The sequence below is a fragment of the Desarmillaria tabescens genome (genome assembly GCF_030435595.1).
Source record: "Desarmillaria tabescens strain CCBAS 213 chromosome Unknown EV420scaffold_10, whole genome shotgun sequence".
Lineage (NCBI taxonomy): Eukaryota > Fungi > Basidiomycota > Agaricomycetes > Agaricales > Physalacriaceae > Desarmillaria > Desarmillaria tabescens.
The window spans coordinates 972,628-993,593 of NW_026848309.1; the positions used below are offsets into that span (position 1 = coordinate 972,628).

General features: G+C 48.7%; 9 protein-coding genes across 9 annotated transcripts; 5 read left to right on the top strand and 4 right to left on the bottom strand.

The window, feature by feature from the left end:
• Positions 1 to 11: 11 nt before the first annotated feature.
• EV420DRAFT_137340 (uncharacterized protein) lies at positions 12 to 1,228 on the top strand. The gene has a single exon (XM_060468980.1). The coding sequence runs from the start codon at positions 127 to 129 to the stop codon at positions 1,060 to 1,062; it is 936 nt and encodes a 311-aa protein (XP_060333675.1). The 5' UTR covers positions 12 to 126; the 3' UTR covers positions 1,063 to 1,228.
• A 786-nt stretch (positions 1,229 to 2,014) lies between these two features.
• EV420DRAFT_137401 (uncharacterized protein) lies at positions 2,015 to 2,836 on the top strand. The gene is made up of 3 exons (XM_060468981.1): positions 2,015 to 2,427; positions 2,484 to 2,683; positions 2,734 to 2,836. Exons 1-2 carry the CDS (start codon positions 2,286 to 2,288, stop codon positions 2,678 to 2,680), a joined length of 339 nt encoding a protein of 112 aa, XP_060333676.1. The 5' UTR covers positions 2,015 to 2,285; the 3' UTR covers positions 2,681 to 2,683; positions 2,734 to 2,836.
• On the bottom strand, positions 2,835 to 3,588 carry EV420DRAFT_137451 (uncharacterized protein). The gene is made up of 2 exons (XM_060468982.1): positions 2,952 to 3,588; positions 2,835 to 2,901 (listed from the first exon to the last, which is right to left on the bottom strand). Exons 1-2 carry the CDS (start codon positions 3,480 to 3,482, stop codon positions 2,863 to 2,865), a joined length of 570 nt encoding a protein of 189 aa, XP_060333677.1. The 5' UTR covers positions 3,483 to 3,588; the 3' UTR covers positions 2,835 to 2,862.
• Positions 3,589 to 4,034: 446 nt separating this feature from the next.
• EV420DRAFT_1640239 (uncharacterized protein) lies at positions 4,035 to 4,504 on the top strand (the record flags this gene model as incomplete). The annotated part of the gene is made up of 3 exons (XM_060477078.1): positions 4,035 to 4,055; positions 4,112 to 4,285; positions 4,334 to 4,504. The coding sequence occupies 3 exons, from the start codon at positions 4,035 to 4,037 to the stop codon at positions 4,502 to 4,504; spliced, it is 366 nt and encodes a 121-aa protein (XP_060333678.1).
• A 235-nt stretch (positions 4,505 to 4,739) lies between these two features.
• On the bottom strand, positions 4,740 to 5,403 carry EV420DRAFT_1640240 (uncharacterized protein; the record flags this gene model as incomplete). Its single annotated transcript, XM_060477079.1, has 6 exons — positions 4,740 to 4,844; positions 4,896 to 4,918; positions 4,972 to 5,123; positions 5,181 to 5,202; positions 5,257 to 5,275; positions 5,332 to 5,403. The coding sequence occupies 6 exons, from the start codon at positions 5,401 to 5,403 to the stop codon at positions 4,740 to 4,742; spliced, it is 393 nt and encodes a 130-aa protein (XP_060333679.1).
• A 1,629-nt stretch (positions 5,404 to 7,032) lies between these two features.
• On the bottom strand, positions 7,033 to 8,555 carry EV420DRAFT_1665579 (uncharacterized protein; the record flags this gene model as incomplete). The annotated part of the gene is made up of 6 exons (XM_060478974.1): positions 7,033 to 7,601; positions 7,665 to 7,769; positions 7,807 to 7,905; positions 7,946 to 8,022; positions 8,076 to 8,225; positions 8,314 to 8,555. The coding sequence occupies 6 exons, from the start codon at positions 8,553 to 8,555 to the stop codon at positions 7,378 to 7,380; spliced, it is 897 nt and encodes a 298-aa protein (XP_060333680.1). The 3' UTR covers positions 7,033 to 7,377.
• Positions 8,556 to 8,651: 96 nt separating this feature from the next.
• EV420DRAFT_1640242 (uncharacterized protein) lies at positions 8,652 to 9,561 on the top strand (the record flags this gene model as incomplete). Its single annotated transcript, XM_060477080.1, has 5 exons — positions 8,652 to 8,971; positions 8,997 to 9,077; positions 9,125 to 9,245; positions 9,314 to 9,379; positions 9,427 to 9,561. The coding sequence occupies 5 exons, from the start codon at positions 8,652 to 8,654 to the stop codon at positions 9,559 to 9,561; spliced, it is 723 nt and encodes a 240-aa protein (XP_060333681.1).
• Positions 9,562 to 16,095: 6,534 nt separating this feature from the next.
• Positions 16,096 to 19,606, bottom strand: EV420DRAFT_1330949 (kinesin-like protein). The gene is made up of 3 exons (XM_060468807.1): positions 19,545 to 19,606; positions 19,128 to 19,495; positions 16,096 to 19,074 (listed from the first exon to the last, which is right to left on the bottom strand). The coding sequence occupies exons 1-3, from the start codon at positions 19,573 to 19,575 to the stop codon at positions 16,366 to 16,368; spliced, it is 3,108 nt and encodes a 1,035-aa protein (XP_060333682.1). The 5' UTR covers positions 19,576 to 19,606; the 3' UTR covers positions 16,096 to 16,365.
• A 117-nt stretch (positions 19,607 to 19,723) lies between these two features.
• Positions 19,724 to 20,965, top strand: EV420DRAFT_137633 (Dihydroorotase). The gene is made up of 4 exons (XM_060468983.1): positions 19,724 to 19,854; positions 19,907 to 20,212; positions 20,262 to 20,535; positions 20,584 to 20,965. The coding sequence occupies exons 1-4, from the start codon at positions 19,732 to 19,734 to the stop codon at positions 20,922 to 20,924; spliced, it is 1,044 nt and encodes a 347-aa protein (XP_060333683.1). The 5' UTR covers positions 19,724 to 19,731; the 3' UTR covers positions 20,925 to 20,965.
• Position 20,966: the final 1 nt, after the last annotated feature.

Below are 20,966 nucleotides of genomic sequence, written 5' to 3' on the forward strand. Positions count from 1 at the left end.
ATAAGGCGTGGCCCAGGCATGGCATATTCCCTTATGTTCTTCCATTTTCCCCCGCTTTTCTAACCGCTCTTGACGACTTTCCACCATCACTGCGGCGCCCAATATCCAAGCAATCGCTTTACAACTATGTCTACGCGTCCTGGCCCTCTCAGAGAGTGGCCGCTTGAACGCTTCTTGCCAGCGGGTTCTAATTTGCCACCAACTGCGAACCCTTTCAAATCGAACAGACCACATAAGCGGGCTCACTCGCCTACCCCGACGCCTTTCAGTCCTACAAAACGTCGAATACTTTTCGGGGAGGGCATTTTCTCACCAGAGAAGACTGTAAAGAGCTCTTTACGCCGACATCTAGCTTCTCCTGCTCGTTTCACAGAGATTCTCCAAGGGCCAGGCAGTCCGGCAAAGAAGCTTGACTTTGGCTCAATGAGCGGGCCCTCGAGCTGTGGTCCACTTTTCCCTTCACCAGAGTCTGAGGAAGAGGCCCCTTCGTCGTCACGCCACGGACTGGCACCCTCGCCGCGTCTTTCTAGCTCCTCGGCGCAAAAGGAAAGACCGGCTAGCGCTGAAACATCTCATCCTACTCCCTCATCCATCGTCACCCGGTCAACATCGTCCACTACTCCACCCCCAGACCATGCTATTCACTACCCTGGCTTTGACGTGTATCCAGACATGGATATCGAGATGCTTCCTTCTGTCACCCCTCTCCCACCTCCAGATCTCCCCAAAGACTCTCACAAAGAGAATTTGCCGCCACGTAGGAGGGCGAAGAAAGCATCTGTTATTATGGAAGATGGGAAGCCCATTGCATGGTCTTCAGACCCAAAGACGCAGGAACTCCAAAGGAAGTACATGCTGAAATCCACACCAGTACAACTACCTCCGTTTCCTGTAACACCCAAGAAAACCCCAGGCAAGGTGCCTCGTGTTTCTACTAGTCCTACGCCGCGTCGGTATCACACACGATCGTCGGACAAGAAACCGACATTGACAGACGCTGAGAAAAAGAGGAGGCGGCATATTATGGAGGCAGAGACAGACGAGAAGGCTGGAGGTCTGTAGTTAGACCACGACCCGGCATACATTTCCTTTCCTGCAGATCATTTCCTCACGCAAAGCATATCTAATTGCATTATTTTTGTCTAACTATCTAACAACCTTGTCTCTACGAAATTGATCTTCTCTTGGCAGCAGACATACATACTATAAACTATATATATTGCCACCAGCATTTAGCAACCTGTTTGTATATCGATTTTGGTCAGCAATTGGATAGTAGTTTACGCCGTGGATTCCTTGGAAACTTATAACCGCCACACCGGCTGGCTTCACCGTTGTCGCCATGAGTTCAAAGCGCAAGTTACAGATAGACCTCGGTAGATAGAGTGGTTTACCTAGTGGCTACCCAGGTCGCCGTGGGAGTCAACGGATCGCGTTGTTACTGTTTCAAATGATAGAAGAACAAGGTAGAACAAAGCGCTGGCAAGGACAATAAGGCGTGCATTGTTCCGTTTCCGGTTACTAAAAGTCATGCGCATGACCAGCAAGATGAACACAATAAGTGTGATGGTTGACGTAGATAAGTAGCTGGTTGATGCACCGTCAGCCTGACGCTTAAAATTAGGAACCGGGACGGCCCATGCAAAGCCTGGACGCAGCACTATTATTGTTCCTGTTTCTTGATAGATCCTGCAAAGATAGAGTTGGGTGGCGGCGGCGCAGTGGGAGAGCATCCTGCACATGCTGCAACAACTCCGTTTGGCTGGTTATCATTTGGGAAAGACCAGGGCATGAAGCAGAGGAGAAATGCACACGCCGAGTATCGGAGAATTTGTTGCGATAATATGAGCATGACCGGAGAAACGGCCAGGTCTGAGTGTCATTCTGCATGCGTTAGACCAGGTGCTTATACTTTGGCTAAATCTGTAAACATGAAATGCGACAAGAGAGGAGTAAGGCGATGAGCGTGTCGTCCAAGTGACGCCAGAAGCTACAGTACATACAAGCCTGGCGATAGTGCTACCGAATTGAGATCAATTGAGGTCGCGGTCGACGTGCCGACTGAGTAAGCAGGAAATTAAAGCCGCAAGCTTTCAGAAAGTTTCGAAGCTGGAGCCACCATTGTTGACCAATCTAGAAACTTCACCTGCTTTCACTGACATTCGTCTCATCCTCAGTATCTCTTAGTTCGGCTGCTAGAGATAGTTTATTCTTGTTTGACCTCTGCACGTGATCGAGACAGTAACGTGTCAGTTTCGTACGCGTCTTGCGCTTTGACCATCACAATGTTCCCGTCTCTATCCTTCGTATTGATATTTCTGGCAAGCCTTATATCTGCCCAGTTCAACTTCTTCGATGGCATGTTTCGCCAGCAAGAGCAGCATCAGCCTTCTGGTGCTTCGCAGTGGGCCGCCCATTCGGAGGGCAGTGCGTATGATTTCCCATTTCAACTGAATTAATTTATTCATTAGACTGATTTCAAGTATCTTGCAATCGTTACTTGTGCCCTTCAACCCTAGACTGTGTCAGGGCGCCTAGAGAATGTCCTTGTCCAAACGTCGAAGACATCAAGTGCATAATACCCGATGCAGATAGCCGAGACGGCGCAACAGTACTGTGCGTACGCGGCGAAAACGAATGCGCAGATGTGGAGCGGCTTTCCAAGAAACAGTGGATGTAATTGGTATGAATCAATAAATCGTTTAAGAGGAAGATTAAATTTATTTGTTGCAGGTCCAGCAGCCATGAATCATGGTCATGTATTCTATTTATGGATTCACAATGTTACGAACTGGAACGAACTTGATATCCGGGTTTCAAAGAATTATGTTAACAACGGCTGCGTGCTTGTCGTCAAATTCGTCAGTACGTGGGGGCAAACGTAGTCTGGATTACAACGGGCTAAAAGAGATTGAGGAGCAAATTTACACGAATACAACGGATCAACGCACCTGGTGTACGACTTTTACATCTGCAGGCGGTCTCCAGCTCGCAGGATCGCCCTCTTTCCTAGCTAACAAATGCCCACTCACTCCTATTCCCGTCATCAGGAGAAATTCCATCGCCGCAAGGACGCATTGTAGTCTTTGTGTGTGGATAGATACGTGGAGGCCATAACGTCGGAGACTATCTACGGTGAAATCTCCTTTGTAAGTGACGAGAACGGCAACGGTTATCACCATAGCCGAAAACCATAGGACAGCCAACAGGTACGAGCAGACGACCATAGTTGAAAAGTAAGAGGGGTCTTCGATATCTCTTTTCCGCCTGGACAGAGCGATGACCGAGCAATGGAATATGATGGTGACAACACAAGCTGCGGGATTGACCCACAAGGACAAAACACCATAATCAAGCAAGGAAAACGCGAGTACGAGTGGAGTGTTGATTAGTGATATGCATGTGAGGTAAAAGATGGTTCGTGGTATATGCAATGGGGGTTTGGGCGCATCAGGTATTCGCAGGAACGGCGGCTTCAGCATGGGTCCGATTTGTGGTGGCCAGCACCCAAATTGACGCGCTTGCAAGAAGTGACCAGCACTGTTGCGAGGGGGAAAGAGGGAAGGCGGGCCATGTCACTTTAAGCAGATTTGAGGCACACGAGTAGCCATGGGCACCGACATCTGCGTCGTCACCGGGATCCTTGCTGTGTCGGGCGCCATTCCAAGGTCATCGGCCGCGTAGTGACTGTCGTGATGCTACGTCCCGCCGTGTATACCGTCAACTTGGGTTCTTTTTTTTTCAATAAAACCCGTGGCCAGGCCGTTCGGGACGTTGATACCGACAGAAAGGCGCAAGCTTGTTCGGATGAGAAATTTTATTCAAAGAAACCTAAAGCCAGATATAGTTTGAACAAATTTTTAGCCCTCGGTATCGGTGAACTAGTGGTGGAAAGTTCTGTGAATTTCTCTTGGTTCCAATGGCAATTGCCAGGGCTCTGAGGCGCAGAAATCCTAGTAAGGCAAGGCGCCGGTGTTTGTGATTCCGTTGCTTGGCAAACAAGACCGTTCTTCTCTCAGTTCTTTACCGTCATCATGTCCGTGCCACGCCCAGCAGTAAGTGACATTGTATTCCATTGGAACCCGGCTCAGCTGACAGTCGGTTCCTATAGCTCCCCCCAGGCGCTAATCGCATCCTATTCGTAAAAAATCTCAACTACCAAATCACCGGGGAGGATTTATATGATTTGTTCGGACGCTATGGTACAATTCGACAAATACGGATAGGGAATGAACAAAAACGAAGGGCACGGCGTTCGTTGTATTTGATGATGTTATGGATGTGCGTGCGTTTCTCTTCTCTCCCGGTGACCACGGCTAACGTCGAACGCCAGGCTAAGAATGCTCTTGATCATCTGAACGGATTTCATCTCCAAGAACGTTACATCGTTGTACTCTACCATATGCCGGCTAAGCAAGACGCCGCGGCGGCAAAAGCTGACCTTGCTCGGAGAGAAGAGGAACTGGCTCAACTCAAGAAAAAACATAACATTGGGGATGATTGATTCCCCGAGTTCGATGAGATCTCCGCCTCTTGACCTTTGCTTTGTTTTGTCATTATGAACTTGGGAGGATTTGATCATACGCTCGGTGGGGTTGTATTCCTTCCTCTTCCTCTGCTGAGATCCGGCTTCCTTGTATGATAAGAGTATAGATAAGATGTATTACATATACGTTCTTTGATGAACCAAACTATTAGAAGTGACTAGTAAGCGTGTATGAAAACGCGTATATAACATATCATTTGGCGTCAAAAATGCGCCAGACAGTTGGGTACAACGGGACTTTGGGGTGCCCACGTTGCCTATCTCCGGCACTGTGGGCAGTACCCGTCAATGTTAGGCGCTAAAAACAACATATGTCAGACGAGCTCGCCGCTGAAGAATGAAAACAAACAATATTGCTGAGGGTACTGTCGGCTGTACGGATGCATTAAAAACGGTGAAGCGTGGTCGGGTATCCAGACACTCACTATTGCCAACAGTTCCTGGTACAATTCGGTGGCTTGCAATTGACAGGGTGCGTAGTGCTGAATTTGCAATTGACGAGATTGCATCGTATCTATGCGCCCAGGTCAGAGTAAATCCTTGCAGGGCCTGCTTAATGTCATACCTCTTTATCCGGCTGGCGAGACGAGTACAGCTATCAGCAAAGTAGAGGCATGCCTACGATGATGCGTACCTCAGTAACACCATGGCCACACCTGAAAGGTAGATGAGCATTGGAGTCGACGAAGGAGACGCGACGCGACGCTGACCTTGTGTAGACGTTTCGGACTCTAGGAATGAAGGTCAGCAACGAAAGAGAGGGGGGGCGAGATAATGAGGCTCACTGTCGGTAGTAACACATTATAAGTGAAGAGAGGGAAGAACTTGTAGAATGGGATGTAGTGGGATGTCAACATAGCAGGCTTTTATACCTGTCGCGTTGAATGACGCCTCCATTTTTGGCTACCGGCTGCCATTCACCCTTGGCCGAAGACATTGATAATTCTGTGAACGTGTCTGCCCGGGAAAGTTTCTGAGGAGTATCCATGCAGGCGGTGGTGCCTTAGCAAAGCTCAAGCGTTCCCCGTATCCCGGCTCGTGATGATGTCTGCTAGGATCAGATCACACTTCTCGTGAATATACATGTATGTACGACCTCGAATTTCCCCTTGGAACGTCATCAAGGCAGGCCTGCCGACAGAAGCATTCGAAACTCCAAGTCAAAGATCCGTGAAAAAAGAGCATCAAGTTTAATTCGAAAATCCAGATGATCCCCGTAGATCGGCGAGGATATTAAAGACACGAGTTCAATCTACGAAAGCACGAGGGGATTTGTGGTATTTTGAGCAAGTCGATGGCGAAAGTCAGGTCACGGTTAACCCGAAAAGGCCATACGATCATCTGGCGGTGGCTCTAATACCTCCGCCTCCCGAGTCCCGACCATCTATACGCAATCTGGTTGGTTGTTTCCTGCCGTTCGACCACAATTTTAGCATCGACAGCGATGCCTCTATGAGATAAATTGGCGTATTTCACATCTTCTTTCGGCCCTCTATGACAGGTCCTATTAGCAGGGATTTCGGCCTGCAACAACGATCTCTAGATGGGTCTAAGGCCTGTAGTCGACCTCGCTTGCGCCAACTGAGATTGATCTCCGCGATGGTATGTTTTTCGATCGTCACTTTTCCCCCCTTATCAGATCCCAAAATAAAATGCATGGAATAGGATTCCTAACCTAAATGTCACATGCTAAGAACCTAATTCATGTTGCGGTTACTGCGCCGAAATCATCCTTCCTCCAAGAGATCCATCGGTATTTGCGATTTGCCTTTGCTCTACCTGACGTCTTCCTATTTTCTATTTCTTAGATTGTACCCCATAATGTTTTCCGAATTCACGGCTTAGACCTCCAGGCTTCGATCAAGATGGATGCTGCAACCATTCCATTCGGTGCCAGACGTCCTGCGAAATAGTAACCTCTTGATCCTCATTGACACCGAGACTATCTTTCGGGTCAGTCAAGGCAGCCCCTCCTCCGTCTTCGATCGACGCCACACCACGCGTACTCTTGCTTGGAATACTCCCGGTACCTGGGTAAATCAGTTCCAACTTCTCGTACAGACCAATGAGGCTCTATTTAATCCCATCTTATGCCAGGGCTTTTCTAAATCACACCAAACAGAAGCCCTTCGAATATATTGCTTCTTACCAGAGAGAAAGACCTCGGCGAATTAATTCCGTTTGTCCTATATAGGTGGTCCTGACCTCCAGGAACTCGCATTCAACTGTGCACGTCGGTAGGCACGCGACAAATCGATTTTCATACTTGCCACACCGTGACTTACGGGTCCTCGTTTCAGTCAACCGGCGATGACGTTCACCTCCGGACGAGCGATAGTGTAATCGTTATCGACAGTAACCTCGCCTTAGAAAGGCTATCGAGGGTTATCATTCGCGAAGGCCTTATTTGCAATGATTGTAGAAAAAGCTCATGTTTTGTGTTCCGCGTTGTTGACCGGACGCCACCTTTCTGCTCCCCGGTCTACTACGAGCTAGGGTCCCATAACAGTGATTAACCTCTTCTCCTTTTTCATTATACCATGATCTATGCATTATATCCCGATGCCGAGGTCCGAGTTATCACGACGTGCCGTGTTACAGATGCAGTTTACATCCTCCAAACGGCAAGTCTTTGGATGGTACACCCTTTCATCACTGTCGTTTTCTGTCACCTGCGAAGCGTTAAGAATGCTAAGAGTGAACCGAAAGCATAACGCAACACGAAACGTCCAAGACGTTTGCCACACGCAGTAAATATGCGCAGAGGTTCGCGTTGCACAGACAACTGGAAGAATGAATGTGCTTCGCTTCGCCACAGGCAGACAGTCATATCATCCCACTTCCCCGTCTGTTCGGGGCCCGCCCTTGCCAGTCTTTATTTTTTGCGCCTCTCCCACCAGTTCGGCGATCAACCCATTGTATGTTTCGGCATCCTGCTGTAATGCGTCTCGGTTCTGCAGCAAGTGGGTCAAGCGAGCTGAAGTATTCGCCGTTTGCTGCCGAAGCTCCGTTAGATACCGCTCAAGTGTCGGAAGAGGTTGAAGTGTCAAGGTGTCTATAACGCCATGTGTCAGCAATGCGGAGAAGATTAGTGGGGATTAAAAGATGAAATACGCACCAGAGTCAAGCGCAAGAAGTTGATGAATTTTAGAATCATCAAGCTCCGGTTTTGGGGCCAAAGTGTGATAACGAAGAAGAGTGATTAGGACGTGGAGAACCTGCTCTCGAGTTACTCGCAGAAGTTGTGACGCTTCCGGGACGGGGAGGGCCTCGGGGGCCTGGCGGTGCTGACATTGGGCGAGTGGTTATGTGCAAAGGAGGAAGGGCCTTACCGCCTGTATGGGGCGGAAGAACCTCGTCTAAATTGACGGGAATGCCCAAGGGCGATTAGATGCTGACGTCGTATTCGTGAACGGATCCAATTTGGTGGTTTCGTTGGTGGTGGTGACTGCACCAGCATATTAAAAAGATTACGACTGTGTTCGTGATTAATGAGTAAATGATAATGATACAGACAAGAGGCGCAAACCTTTCTGATGTCACAAGAATCTGACTGATACCCTCCATTTCTCGGATAGGATCATCCGTAGTAACCTCTGTTATACCTGTAGGCCATAGAGGTCCCAGAATGTCATCGATATCCTGCACCAGTTGTGATCTGCTTGGTACAGGATCCAGTCTTAATGTTCCCAGTCAATATAAGACGATGCTCTGCTATTGATGCATCCACTGCAAATCCCAGTTCGTCTCCAAAACTATCGCCAGACGGTATGCTTTCCGTGGTATCGAAGTCTCCAAAATCTCCAAAGTCATCGTCTTCAACCGAGGGTGCTACGTCCTGAGCAGGCGGACCAAAGTCGTCAAAATCATCGAAATCATCGTCTGCCGGTTGGGAGTGGAAAGGATCTGTTGTTGAAGACGCCCGGTCACCGAAGGGATTATCTTGAAGAATGCTAATGGGAGCACTGGAGCTCCACACAGAGACGCCAAAGGTGATGTCGTCGTCCATGGATAGGCTGTATGTTGCAGCTGCAAGTGGATCGACGTTACGGAATACTTTTATTCAATTTGGTGCGGCTTGTCTGCGACTTCCACCACAGCCTCGATGTCCTCGCCCTTCCTCTTTCATTCTCTTGATGTAGGGCCTCGATTAAGTGCACGGAAGGTGCATATATGCAGGCTCTATGATGTCCTAGAGCTATCTCTACTGAGAAACGACCTCCCACGGGCAAGAAAAGCGTGGGCTATCCTGGCGCGATGCAAGGAAATGCACTGGACAACGATGTGGGCGACCGCGGTGCGTATTATCGGAGATGAGACCTTCCACGAGCACGATTCCAGCAAGAAGCTCGCTTTCCTTCGCGAGATGATGCTTCAGTTACCGGACAAGGTGGGTCGTCAGGACCGTGTTCGTACACGCGTCCTGTCAGCGGCTTACTCACGTCGTCAGAGAGAAACGATTCTTAAGGGAAGTTATTCTTCGACAGATCATGGCGGGGCATTTCAAGCAAGCTCTGGACGAATTGGAGTTGTATGTTAAATTTTTCGTACGAGTTCCACTTACTCATTTATGTTTAGGTACGTTCCTTCATTCCCCTACCAAGATGATCCTGTGTTACATAACTATGCCGGGCTCTTATCTCTATACTTGTCCCAGCCATCCGGAAATGGCGTTGACGATGGCATGCTATCTCTCGATGTTCCTTCAAGCATGACCTAACATCATTCCCAGATGTACCAAATCATGGTCTACTCCGTAATGCGCAGTCGCACTTCCAAGGTGCAAAGGCCCTTGATTCGGAAAATACCATTGCTACACACTTCTTATCCCACGTACGTCCTCGGTATAACGACGATACTTATCTGACCGCCCCCCTCAGATTTCTAAAATGACTAGCCAAGCAGAGAATTCAGACCAGGATTCTGACGACGACCTCATGGAAGTCGACATCCAGGAGACAAAACTACAGCCCCAAAGGAAGCGTGTTCGACTTCACGAGGATGGCATTTCATAGAAGTCAGCATTTCTCTTTCGGCGGAAGTAACACCTGTTCAGCTCAACGTCTGGACGTCCCTCAAAAGGTATTTATCCCCGTGATGCCCAGCATGTGCGCAGGTACATGACATTGTACCGTAGTTCTCACGATTCTAATGCGTCTTCACTGTCTAGGCCGTCGGTAATGCGCGCTAGGACTGCTCGGCCTCGGTCACGGAAGACAACAGAGAAACAAACTGACTATACGGAGATAATGCATCATTGGTGGGCTGCTGCTTGTTGCTCCTTCATAGAATGCCCGCCGGGTAGGGATTATTTGGTCAATCCTTCCAATTGTGGCCGTGGCTACTAGGCATGAATAACAGATAATACCAAACCTAAAGCATTCCGGGTCTTGCCTCTCACAAGTTCCCTGGCAAATCATTTCTCCTGTATTTCACTCGCTCACGACCAATTGAGCTAATTGTCGCATATTCCCGAGTCTGAATGCCGCCGATTCCCAATTATCCGTTTTCAACCAACGGTTTCCTGACATTTCCGGAACGTCGACGATAGCCATGAATTCCTATCCAATGGCTGACGGATTATGGATTCAAAACGTCAAATTTATTGTTTCTGTTGCTCTGGATCGCCTAGTCTTATTGCTCCAAGGCACCAAATTCTCATATTGGACATCATGGTCAGTCTTCCAGGGTACATCTCTTGTCTAGTCACAAATTCAATTCCAACATTAACATTCAGTCGAATGAAAAATATGCACCCTTGTCCGTTGCTTTCGCCTTGCGCCATGCAAGAATGACGCCAGATAGAGCACATGAGCTGCCAATAGACCTCTATCGAGCCTTTCCGCCATTCTCCTCAGGGACAGTTTAAGGTTGTTCACGTTGAACTCCATATTTTTGACAAGAGTTTAGATTGGACAGGGGCTTCGGCGAGGACATAGAATCATTTCCATTCTCTCGGACAACCGCTGGTCCCTCGCTGTTTTCTGACTTCGCCATTTTCTTCCTCTTCCGTCGCAGTTTTTCCTATCAGATTCTCCGGCTTCTTGTTCTTTTCCCGCGTCAGCTTGCGGGTCTTCCGTCGTCAATTGCCTCGCATGATTACAGAGTGTCGCGATGTACCGCGTATGCCGAGCTTCGTCGTACTACGATGAACCCAAACATGTTCAACAAACTCTTCGGTGAACGCAAGGAAGTCGATGAGTACTCGCTTTGTATCATCCTTACCATTTTAAGGGCAACCGGCAGTCTTCCGTTACGCGGAATGCATTCAACATGTTTTTGGAAGATAAACATGACTTGATCTACTCCGACCCCAGAACATCGATAAACAGTAATGTGAAAGCTATAGTATGCGGACGTCTAATTGAAATCGGCCCACATTGCATCGTTACGTTTCAACCTACTCCAACAACAACGGTCAATTGCTTGTTAGCCTTATTATCATATTCTTTGAAGATCGGCTTTCCCTCTACCCCAAGCGAGCCCAAACGCGAGAGATAATAATTTGTAAAACTTTCCCGGGTATGCTCCGTGCAGAAACAAATCTGTTAGTACCTGAGAGAATTAATGCTCAAGCAAGGAGCTGCGAGAATATATTCTTCTACTGGAATCTGGAACCAGAACAGAACGAAATATATAGTGAAGCCGGCGGCTGCTTGGGCGGAAGCTGCCGAATGTGCCTGACTCTCACTCTGTCCCACCGCCTAGGTCGACGACGACGGGTATACCAATGATATCCTTCAAACTTATTTCCTCGATATTATGAGGGAATCGCTGTTCCTATAGTTCAAGAGCTCTGAATCGAAGTCCTTCGAATGTTCGAGCGCTTCTACTCAGCCTCCGGGTTGTTCGATACAGATTTGGCGTTGACTGGTCTCGGAACTCTCACGTAGGGTAAAAAATGTCCCTCTCACTCGGTGGCTCATTAGTTTCTGGCCGCTATTCATTGCACTTTTTTTTAGGAAGCTCCGGCCGACTTTACAGGTCCAGGAAAGAATGGAGACGTTACGGCTGTTTTGTGTGACTTCACTTGAGGTTCTCTACAACCGTGTGTTTTCTCATGATGGCGTTTTCAAAGAGCGACCATCTTCTGGGTATTTACCGCCCTATCTTACCTGTCAGGCAGAAGGTTAGGCCATGTTTACTTCAAAATAAATAACTATCATCATACTGACGATGGGCAAGGTGTATTAGCGAGCAAGAAGTGCGCCGTCTTCATGGTCTATTCCACTTCTGAGAAGCCTTGCATGTGGCCTTGGTTTCCCAACCATATTTCGTTGTTTTATTCAGTTATGTCGGCGCTAAGCTATTTCAGCTCTTTGCTCTCACAGACTCCAACCCAAGGTGTAGAAGAATTTGATCTGGCTAGTTTAATATGTCAGGAGCCAAGTGCTGTTCTCACCTGTTCTTTTTGTCTGACCGCGGAATTCTGATCCCCGAACCCACGGACTAGCCATGCTGTTCGTCGGACTGGAATCGGACAATGAGAGGCCCAGCGTCTCGTAGAAGAACGATGCCTACAGGCATTTAGATGGCTCATGGCCATTGTCGTCATTCAATTGAACCTTACTTCGCGAATCTACCCAATGGTGTGCTTCTAGGGCAATATATCATAACGCCTTAACCTGACTAGCGGTTCTATCTTTGCCGTGGTCACTATAGTCGCCTTCCTGATGGCTTAACGGCCTATCGCAAGTGACGAGTAACAGCTTCAGGGGAATGAGAAGCCTGATATCTCAATTTCGAACGTAAGAGCTGTGGTAATTTATTGATTGTACTGACGCTCCGCGGCTCTACGCAGATTTTACTGTTTGGCAAAGACTGGAAGGATACGCAGACGTGTGTATATGTCTTCCCTCTGACGCTTTCCTACCTCACATGGACCACTGTTCACTGGTTTGATGATGCAATTTATGGAAGCCCATAGGGTGCCCGATGTCTTTTCCCTTCTAACAGGCTAAGCCGCTAACATTGCTTATATTCCCACTTTCGGGCGTATTAGGGCCTTCTGAAATCAATATTCGAAGATATACGGCAACATATTCCCTTTTCTAAACGTCTCCCTAGTATGCCCCACGCTATTATCTGTTGATTCTGTTCAGCAGGTCATTCAGCCTGAGTATGTACGTTCCGGATTTTCCCTTGCCTTCATGTGACTTTCATGAAATCAACATCAAATTAAGTGCCAATACTTGTAAAGTTAGTATCCTTCATTGTTTTCTGCTGATTTGTCGACTCGCTGACACCTTTCTTGCAGCAGCGCGGTTTTGCCCAGCGTTTTTAGGCATAGCAGATGGATTTAGTCCTACGAAGCCGTGCGAAGTCTTTCGGAAATTTTAGCCGAACTGAAAGACTGCGATGGACGAATCCGTCCAAGCATCTTTCTCGGAACTTTCCCAGATGCAAGTATTAGGAGGAGACATCATCTGACTGCAAGCAACGAACGCCACACTTCTGTTCTTTTCATCACAATTGACCAGTTTGCGGCATGAACTAAACATGCGTGCCGCAACATGGTGTGACGGATACCTACCGTACCCGGATCGTTGTCTCGGACTTCCAGTTAAGGAACAAGTCCGAAATACTTTCATTCCGCAATGAATGTCAAGTGAATCTTTCCATGACAATCATCGACAAAGCTCTCGTCACAAAGCTCTCATCGCGCAGTAGATCTCGGCATTTGATAGCGGAATAATGGTCTACAATGATCGCAACGTACGAAGTCCTTCCAAGGCACAAATAAGCGTCTCCCGGAAACCCAAACCGGGCTAATTCGTATGCCTGCTTATCATTTGATGTCGCTGTTGAACTGCCTCAGGGTCAAGCCTCTCGACTCACGGTCTTCAATAGAAGGTTGAAATCTTGCCTTCTCGGTTGAGGACAGGCAGATCTCGACGAACTGCAGTGATTCTCCAAGTGAAGAGGCCCTCAACGCCACCCAAACCGGTTAAGATGGCGAAAGGTAGCGAGGACTGGCTTCCTTGATATCTGCTGTAAGACGGATACGATTGTCAGGTGCAATGCTCACCTGCAACGGTAGAGAGGGCTTTCAAGATAGAACTTCGGCGAATGCTGTCGCCTTCAATAATCTGTCTGACCACGGGGCTCGGTTGATGCCCCCTCGACCGTTCATTAGTCTTCCATTCATCTTTGGCAAACGAAATCCTTCTCAGGTGTACACCCATGTCATGTGCCCGTTGGGTTACTAAGAAAAAGTAGAGGTACCGAACGAGATACGAATCATCGTTCGATCGACTGCAAGAAGTCGATCAAAGGGTCATATCTATTGATCATCGATTGCAAGGGTATCAGTGGGTTCAGACTTTTAATGTGCGGAGACCGTACATGCGACAAGAAAAGATAACGAGGATGCTGCTATGTAGGACTTTCGATGTCAAGCCGACCATGAGTCCTGCGTACTTAAAATACGCAGCATCAGCGGACCTCAGAAAGCTGAAACGAGGTGCAATCTGCGACGTATATTTTAGAGATACCGCAGTTAGGGTTTCTCGCAGTTAGGGTTCAGGAACAGCGTAGTTGAAGAAACCAACCAAAATCAAGCGGCATTGAGTCAACGTCGTGCTCAGAGAGCTCCGATCAGCGCACCGCAAACATTTTCGTTAAATGAATATTTGTGTGGCGTATGAGTCTTGAGTTTCGTTATCAATAAATACCAAATCCCGCAATCTTGAATCCAGTCGCCTTTCGTCAAAATTTTAACGTTTGAAAGTGGACCTCCCCAAATTGACAAAGTCATGTGTCCATGACGGTCTGCCTCGTTAACTGTTCATTAATCTCGCTGACTCTCGGACTCTGAAAGACCCTAAAAGGATACATCTTGATATGAAAGCCGAAGCTCAAGCTAAATGAGGATTGTTTAGGCATCAGTTGAGCTAATCGCCCAAGATATGAGCTGGGTTATGTCAATATGAACTGCATGTTCTGCACGGACTTAGTATAAGTTTATACGTCGCTTCCAATGCTTTATTTTTCTCCTTATGCCATTCGTGTTTGGCGTCTACATGTAACACCAGGTGGTTGAATGCGGTTCTTCCGCGATTGGACGTTGTGAAAGACAAGGACGGGAGATTTCTTCTTGTGAGACCGCAATATGACGAAAGAAGGTATCCGCGTGTCTGTAATATGTCATCACGTAGAAAGAAGAAAAGCGCGCCTTCTGTCTAGAAGTTCATTTCTGCAGAGATATTGATATCACTCTCTGTGCCATGTCGGATGCATTGTAGACGTGTCTCCCCCTATGGTTCTTGTCGGGAAAGGAATCTACAGTATCTGTACAAGGAGAAGGGACCCGCAAGGCACAAGAAGAAGCGAAGTCAGCAGGTTCCGCGAGTCATTTCCGAGAAAGCTCGAGAAAGCTGAGCAGCTACTAGAAGAAACCTTCAGTCTGGATTGTCGAAGTAAAAGATAGTAGACCCAAGCGGTAGTTAAAGTATACTCTTTCCATGGCACCTTTCATTCAAAGCATTCAAAGCGCTTCATCTAGGAAGCGTTAACTTCTTACTGCTACCATTTCAGCACTCAAGCTACCTGTTAACCAAGCGAAGAAAACCACCGAAATGAAGGGCCTTCCGAAAGTCCGAATCGCGGTGACCTTCATATCTTCATCAACCAGAATATGGACCACGGTCATCCATTCGAAGTGCTCGTTATCTCCACGCAAGGGGCGACGGGGAACGCAGTGGCGAGAGTAACGGTGTAAGAATGCCGACCGAGGGTGTGGGGAGATTTTACTACGAACGGTTGACCCAGAGTTTTCCATGAAGTGCCCCAGTTCGTGTACAATGGAACCGGACCCGACGTCCACGGTTACATCTTCTCCGACATTGACGGCCGAGCTCGTGGAGCAGATTATCCGCATCTGATGAATGGGTAGCTTTCTGAATTTAGCGTACCACTGCCGGCACTGGCTGCGACTTGCTAGATTAAGGACACTTCCAATAATTTCGTACAAGAAATGACCGGTAGCACTTGAGTAAGCGGTCACTCCGGGAGTGTGAGGACTAGGAGGAAGATATTGGCGTATGGCATGAAGTACAAGGTCATTGAGTAGGTACAGGTGGCGGCGTCGATGGGCCCTGGACGTTATTTCTTTGGCACCACGAAGTCGTCAAAGCCCAGACTGCTTTAAGTACAATAATATTGTGCGAAAGGCGCCGTTACACTGTCGCACACATCCTGGGTCCGAAAGGGGACACATAGTTACTAAGTCAATTTGTTCAGCCCGCGTACCGTTCTAAATATTCATTAGCTTTGTCGAGAACATGAACAATCAGAACCCAAGGCGAGATAAACCGTCCAACTTGTGAAAGAGTTAGGCCTCGACTCGTAGACCATAGAAATGTTGACAACGTAGACCACACATGGCAGGACGAGACCTGATATGGTACTGGACAAAGAAAGGAAGTATAGAGTGCAGGTCCAACGTTAGAGACCGGCTGCTTGAGTGGTAAAACAGCAGCAAAGACGTCTCGTGAGTTTAATCATGAAAAAGTACAAGTGGCGGTCGGGGCTGTGGTGGCAGTTGAATTTCGAATGCCGGAAGGAGGGTCAAACGTAATGCATAATATCCGGCCAAAATATCATGATAAATATATACAGGACTAGTAAGCGCCGGGTATAATATCTAGTATCACATATGAAAGTGAGTTCTGCGTGAAAGGCATGACGGACAGAAAACAAAATGCATGGCTATACAGAAAAAGATCCCTGACAAAACATGGTGGGATTACAGTGGGAGATAGAGAAGCTATAAGATAACGTTAAACGTACAAGGTCATGAGCGAAGCTGGGTAAAGGCATCATCGCCATGTAGGTCGGAAAGATCTATTCATACTGATGTCTGCGCTTGTGTTGCCATCCGTGGCTGATAAATTCGCCGAAGATGAGGACCTGGAGCTTGTCGTTGACCTCAGTTTGAGCGCCGGCATGCCTCGGGAGGTCAGAGAAAGTCTCTTTGCTCGCTTCGAAGGACTGCCCAGCAGGATCCTTCTCGGTTTACTTGACTCCCCATGGCTTGTCCCATGGCCGTTCGGTGGCGAAAGTTGAGGGATCATACTTGATCGCCTTCGTGCCTTCTCGACACGCAGCGGGCCGAGGTTTGAACGTCGTCGACTCTTTCCTGGCGTGGACATCACAGACCGAGAAGCTGACGATATTCGCCGTCCAGACGCTGCCCTCCCTTTCTGGCTCCCAACTGAGACCGACCGGCTCCTACCCTCGGCCGTAAAATCTTCCGCTGAATTCAGACTTCTTGGAGCGAGAGGTTGTGAGATCCGGCGTTCAGGTTCAGCATCGCTTTCGTCGCCTTCAGCTAGACTTCCCAGGGTCGGGCCTCTTGATTTTGATTTCAGGAAGCTGGGATCCAGTCGGCTCGGGCGGGGTCGCTTGCCGACAACAGAACCGTACGAGTGTTTCGATGGTGCGAGATCACGAGTTGAAGCAGGAAGTGACATGGAAAGATGGACGCTATCATCTGTTTTCTCGTCATCTTCCCATTCGCTTTCCGATCCGCAGCGTGACGCAGGTCTGACTGACGGAGATGCTTGTACTGTTACACCAGAACTGGAAGCAACGCTAACGTCCGCTACGGGATTGGGGCTCGGTGGGATGACAGTGACCGAGACTGGGTTCAGGCGAGCGCCACCATCATCCAAGTCTCCGCGACCAGCTTCATCTCGCCATTGCACACTCTTTCCTGCTTTGACAAACTTCTTTTCTTTGTCCGAGACGCGCCTATACGGCTGAGATGCCAAGCTTGATCGCAAGGACTTTCTCGGTGACCTGTGGCTTCGCCGAGGTGACATAGAAAGGGAGTTGTACGCAGACATGGAAGTGTTTGCGCCGTAAGAGGAGCGGGAATTGTTTTGTTTTCCGGGACCTGAGCTGACTTTGCGCGTGAAAGACACGTCATAAGATTTGTAACTGTCCAATACGTTGGTGCTCTGCGAATCCATGCCATAGCCACGCGTGGAGTGTCCGATAAGCCTCGTAAAGTTATCATCGTTCTTCTCCCTTATGCCAGCCAGCAAACCTGCGATCTGGGAAGAAGCGCCGGGCAATTCATCTTGAGAGGCAGCATCCAAAGCTTTGGCAGCATCACCGATGGCGACCGTGCAACGGCTCAGCATTCCAATCAGTACGACCATCATTTCGGCCATGTCCTCAACCGCATTCTGCATTGCACTCTTTTCTTCCTGGGCCTTCATGGCTTCCATTTCCGCCTTCCTCCGGATAGCGTCAAGCTTAACGTTCTCTATGCTAACTTCGTCGAGCTTCTCCGACTTTCTCTCAGACACAGCACGCATAGTAGCATCGAACATGGCCCTGGAGTTTGATGATCGTTGCACCATGACGGATAGCGCAGAGCCTGGTTTAATAGCCTGTTCCTCTGGACTGGCCAGAGTTTGCAAAAGTGTGCGTTCGGCCTGAAGATCGGCTGATAGTGAGGTGCAGGCGTCGATTTCCGACAGTCGTGCACGAATTGCGCCTAGCTTGATGTTAGCTACGGATAGCTTCCCGGCGCAGGCTGCTCCCTCTACAATTGAATCCTTTGTCCGCTCAGATTTGACACTCATGTCCTCCTTCGCTCTCTCCACTTCAGCCGCCGCCTCTGCTTTTTTCCGACGAACAATATCGTTTTCGGAATTATTCTTGCCAGCAAGTTTGGCCTTGAGTTCCGCGATTTCGATGTTGAGCCGATTAATAGCTTCAACATATCGGCCGACATGTCTATCGACATTGACAACATTTCGGGTAACCACTTTGGTTTTGATTTTGGTAGCCCGTTCGGCGTAGACGAGAGTGTTATGTGTGTCGTCAAAATGATTGGATGTAGGAGCGACGCAGACGATCATGACCGTCTTACAATTGCCGCCAAGGGAGAACTTGAGAAGACGCGTAAGTTTACTGTTGCGGTAGGGTACATGGCGCACGCCACCACCACTCTCGCAAAGCGCGTTAATGCAGTTGCCAAGCGCCAATAGGGATTTGTTGATGTTCGCTCCCTCCACCATACGCTGACCCATGTTAGTCGTGGCTGCTGCGCGCTCGCTTCCAGCAAGATCAATGATGGAGAGGGTGGCGACCGTCCGCTGCTCTGACAGCGAGGCGGTGCGTGGGGATTGGGTGACATGGACCTGAAGGACAGCATGGGACCTTGAGGACGTCTCGTTGGCATGTGTAGGGCTCTGAGTTCGACGCGAATTTCCTAATAACACAATTTCCTTCACTTCCTCCGCTGAGCTCGGTTTCAGCTCCGTTAAGCCGACAACCTTGACTGCTTTGTCTTCCCTTATAGAGAGTCCGCCTCGTGGCATATGTGCACCCGGATCCGCAAGCAAGTCACGGATTTCCTCGTTGTAGATTTCGAGGAAGGTTACTGAAACATCAACAATTGACTCTTCTCGTCGATCCTCAATGCGTTGGAAGAGGTCTGACATGGTGAGGTAGATGATGCCGGGATCAGATTCAGTGCCGCTTATGGTGTGAGTCTTGCCACAGCCAGTAGCCTTTGTGTCCATGATGATTAGTTGGCATATTGTGAAGAAAGCGGAGCACTCACCCCGTACGCAAACACCGTAGCATTGTATCCATCAAGCAGACCTTTTAACAACGGCTGGGCAGTTGCCTCGTAGACGTGCTGTTGATGCGCCTCGTGGTCAAACACTTTGTCAAACATAAATCGCCTGTCTTTGTATCGCTTCGTTCCAGGCGGTGTGAATCCCCGCTCAACAAATGCTTTCGCTCCGTCCTTCTCGGCTGGGTCGAAAGTAAGGATACGGTCGTCGACGATCTGGACAACCTCGCGTAGAGTTGAAGTATTTGCAGCACATTTGGGTGTAGAAAGAGTGCCGTCACCTCGAATGGTGGTATCGTAGCAAGGCTCTGGAAGGCGTCCGGCCTCCCATGAGGTCGGTGGTCGGACGCGCACTGCAAGTATCTTAGCACCCAAGGCTCGAGAGACGCGACAAATACCGACCTGCAACAGTAATGGAGCCTGCGGCGACCATTGTGGGCAATGCACGGGCGGTTGTTGAGGGGGTGGAGGACGGTGGCTAGTCGTAACCTGGGTCACGGGTGTTGAAAGTAAACGGCAACGCGAGATCACATGATCGTTCATCACTCTTTGCAGTGCGCGGTCCGACCTAGCCGATTGGAGGTCAATCATGTCTACGACTCTTTCTGTGCCATCCCCGGCCGATTTCCACGTCCATCTGCGCCAGGGTTCATTTTGCCAGCTCGTAACGCCTCATGTACGAAAAGGTGGATTTAATGTGGCATATGTCATGGTATTGCTTTGTTTTTATTTCCCAAAATTAATCTCTGATTCCCTATGGATAGCCCAACTTGAAGCCACCTATCACGTCAACAGATCAAGCTTTGGAGTACAAGACCCAACTGCGAAAAATTGATCCTCATGTCGAATATCTTATGACCCTTTATTTGTCCCCAGAGCTCACCCCAGACGAAATTCGAAAAGCAAAAAAGGCTGGGATCGTTGGTGTAAAATCCTATCCAAGGGGCGTCACAACGAACTCAGACGGAGGGATTGAGTCATACGAAGTATATTATCCCATTTTTGAGGCAATGCAAGATGTCGACATGGTTCTCAACTTGCATGGAGAAATTCCCTCTGATCCGGCTATGGTATAACTTTAGTTTATCCTTTGCAATCTGTCGTTTGATTGTTTCATAGAATGTTCATGTCCTGAACGCAGAGCCTCATTTTCTGCCCCATCTTGCTTCAATTCACAAGAAATTCCCAAAGTTGCGCATCGTCCTTGAGCATGCTACTACACGAGCCGCAGTTGAAGCCGTGAAAGCATGTGGCTCCACCGTAGCTTGCACTATTACGGCCCACCACCTGTCCTTAACCGTAGATGATTGGGCCGGGCAGTCGTGGAACTTCTGCAAACCCGTCGCAAAGTTCCCCGACGATCGTGCGGCTCTACACGACGTAATCAAAGAAGGTATGATTTTGCGTATGTTCGGCATGCGCTGCAGCTGATGAATGTCAGGCCACCCTCGCTTCTTCTTGGGCTCGGACTCTGCCCCTCATCCACCACACACCAAGTCAACGAGCACTCCAACTCAAGGATGTGCGGCGGGCCTTTATACTTCTCCGATTTTGCTTCCTCTAGTAGCTCATCAGCTAGAATCTTTTGGTGCTCTTGACAGGCTGGATGGTTTCACCAGTCTATTCGGTCGTAATTTCTATGGGCTACCTGTCGATGGTCTGCCGACAGTAACGATCAAAAGGACTACTAGAAAAGTGGTGGAAAATTACACTTCGGATGGCGAGGCTGTTGTGCCATTCTGGTCCGGGAAAGAGATTGGCTGGGAAATTGCTGACGAGTAACGTCTTTGTTCTTTTGTTTGTACGATAATCAGAAGTTAAATC

What these genes read in the sequence shown, in the direction of transcription:
- EV420DRAFT_137401 (XM_060468981.1), top strand. Translation starts at nt 2,286, where the DNA reads ATGTTCCCGTCTCTATCCTTCGTATTGATATTTCTGGCAAGCCTTATA. An exon ending in GGCCGCCCATTCGGAGGGCA is followed by an intron (nt 2,428 to 2,483) that starts GTGCGTATGATT and finishes ACTGATTTCAAG; the next exon opens with TATCTTGCAATCGTTACTTG.
- EV420DRAFT_137451 (XM_060468982.1), bottom strand. Translation starts at nt 3,482, where the DNA reads ATGCTGAAGCCGCCGTTCCTGCGAATACCTGATGCGCCCAAACCCCCA. An exon ending in ATGTAAAAGTCGTACACCAG is followed by an intron (nt 2,902 to 2,951) that starts GTGCGTTGATCC and finishes AATCTCTTTTAG; the next exon opens with CCCGTTGTAATCCAGACTAC.
- EV420DRAFT_1330949 (XM_060468807.1), bottom strand. Translation starts at nt 19,575, where the DNA reads ATGGTCGCCGCAGGCTCCATTACTGTTGCAG. An exon ending in AGGCTCCATTACTGTTGCAG is followed by an intron (nt 19,496 to 19,544) that starts GTCGGTATTTGT and finishes AGATACTTGCAG; the next exon opens with TGCGCGTCCGACCACCGACC. An exon ending in CTACGGTGTTTGCGTACGGG is followed by an intron (nt 19,075 to 19,127) that starts GTGAGTGCTCCG and finishes ATGGACACAAAG; the next exon opens with GCTACTGGCTGTGGCAAGAC.
- EV420DRAFT_137340 (XM_060468980.1), top strand. Translation starts at nt 127, where the DNA reads ATGTCTACGCGTCCTGGCCCTCTCAGAGAGTGGCCGCTTGAACGCTTC.
- EV420DRAFT_137633 (XM_060468983.1), top strand. Translation starts at nt 19,732, where the DNA reads ATGTCTACGACTCTTTCTGTGCCATCCCCGGCCGATTTCCACGTCCAT. An exon ending in TTAATGTGGCATATGTCATG is followed by an intron (nt 19,855 to 19,906) that starts GTATTGCTTTGT and finishes CCCTATGGATAG; the next exon opens with CCCAACTTGAAGCCACCTAT. An exon ending in ACACGACGTAATCAAAGAAG is followed by an intron (nt 20,536 to 20,583) that starts GTATGATTTTGC and finishes GATGAATGTCAG; the next exon opens with GCCACCCTCGCTTCTTCTTG.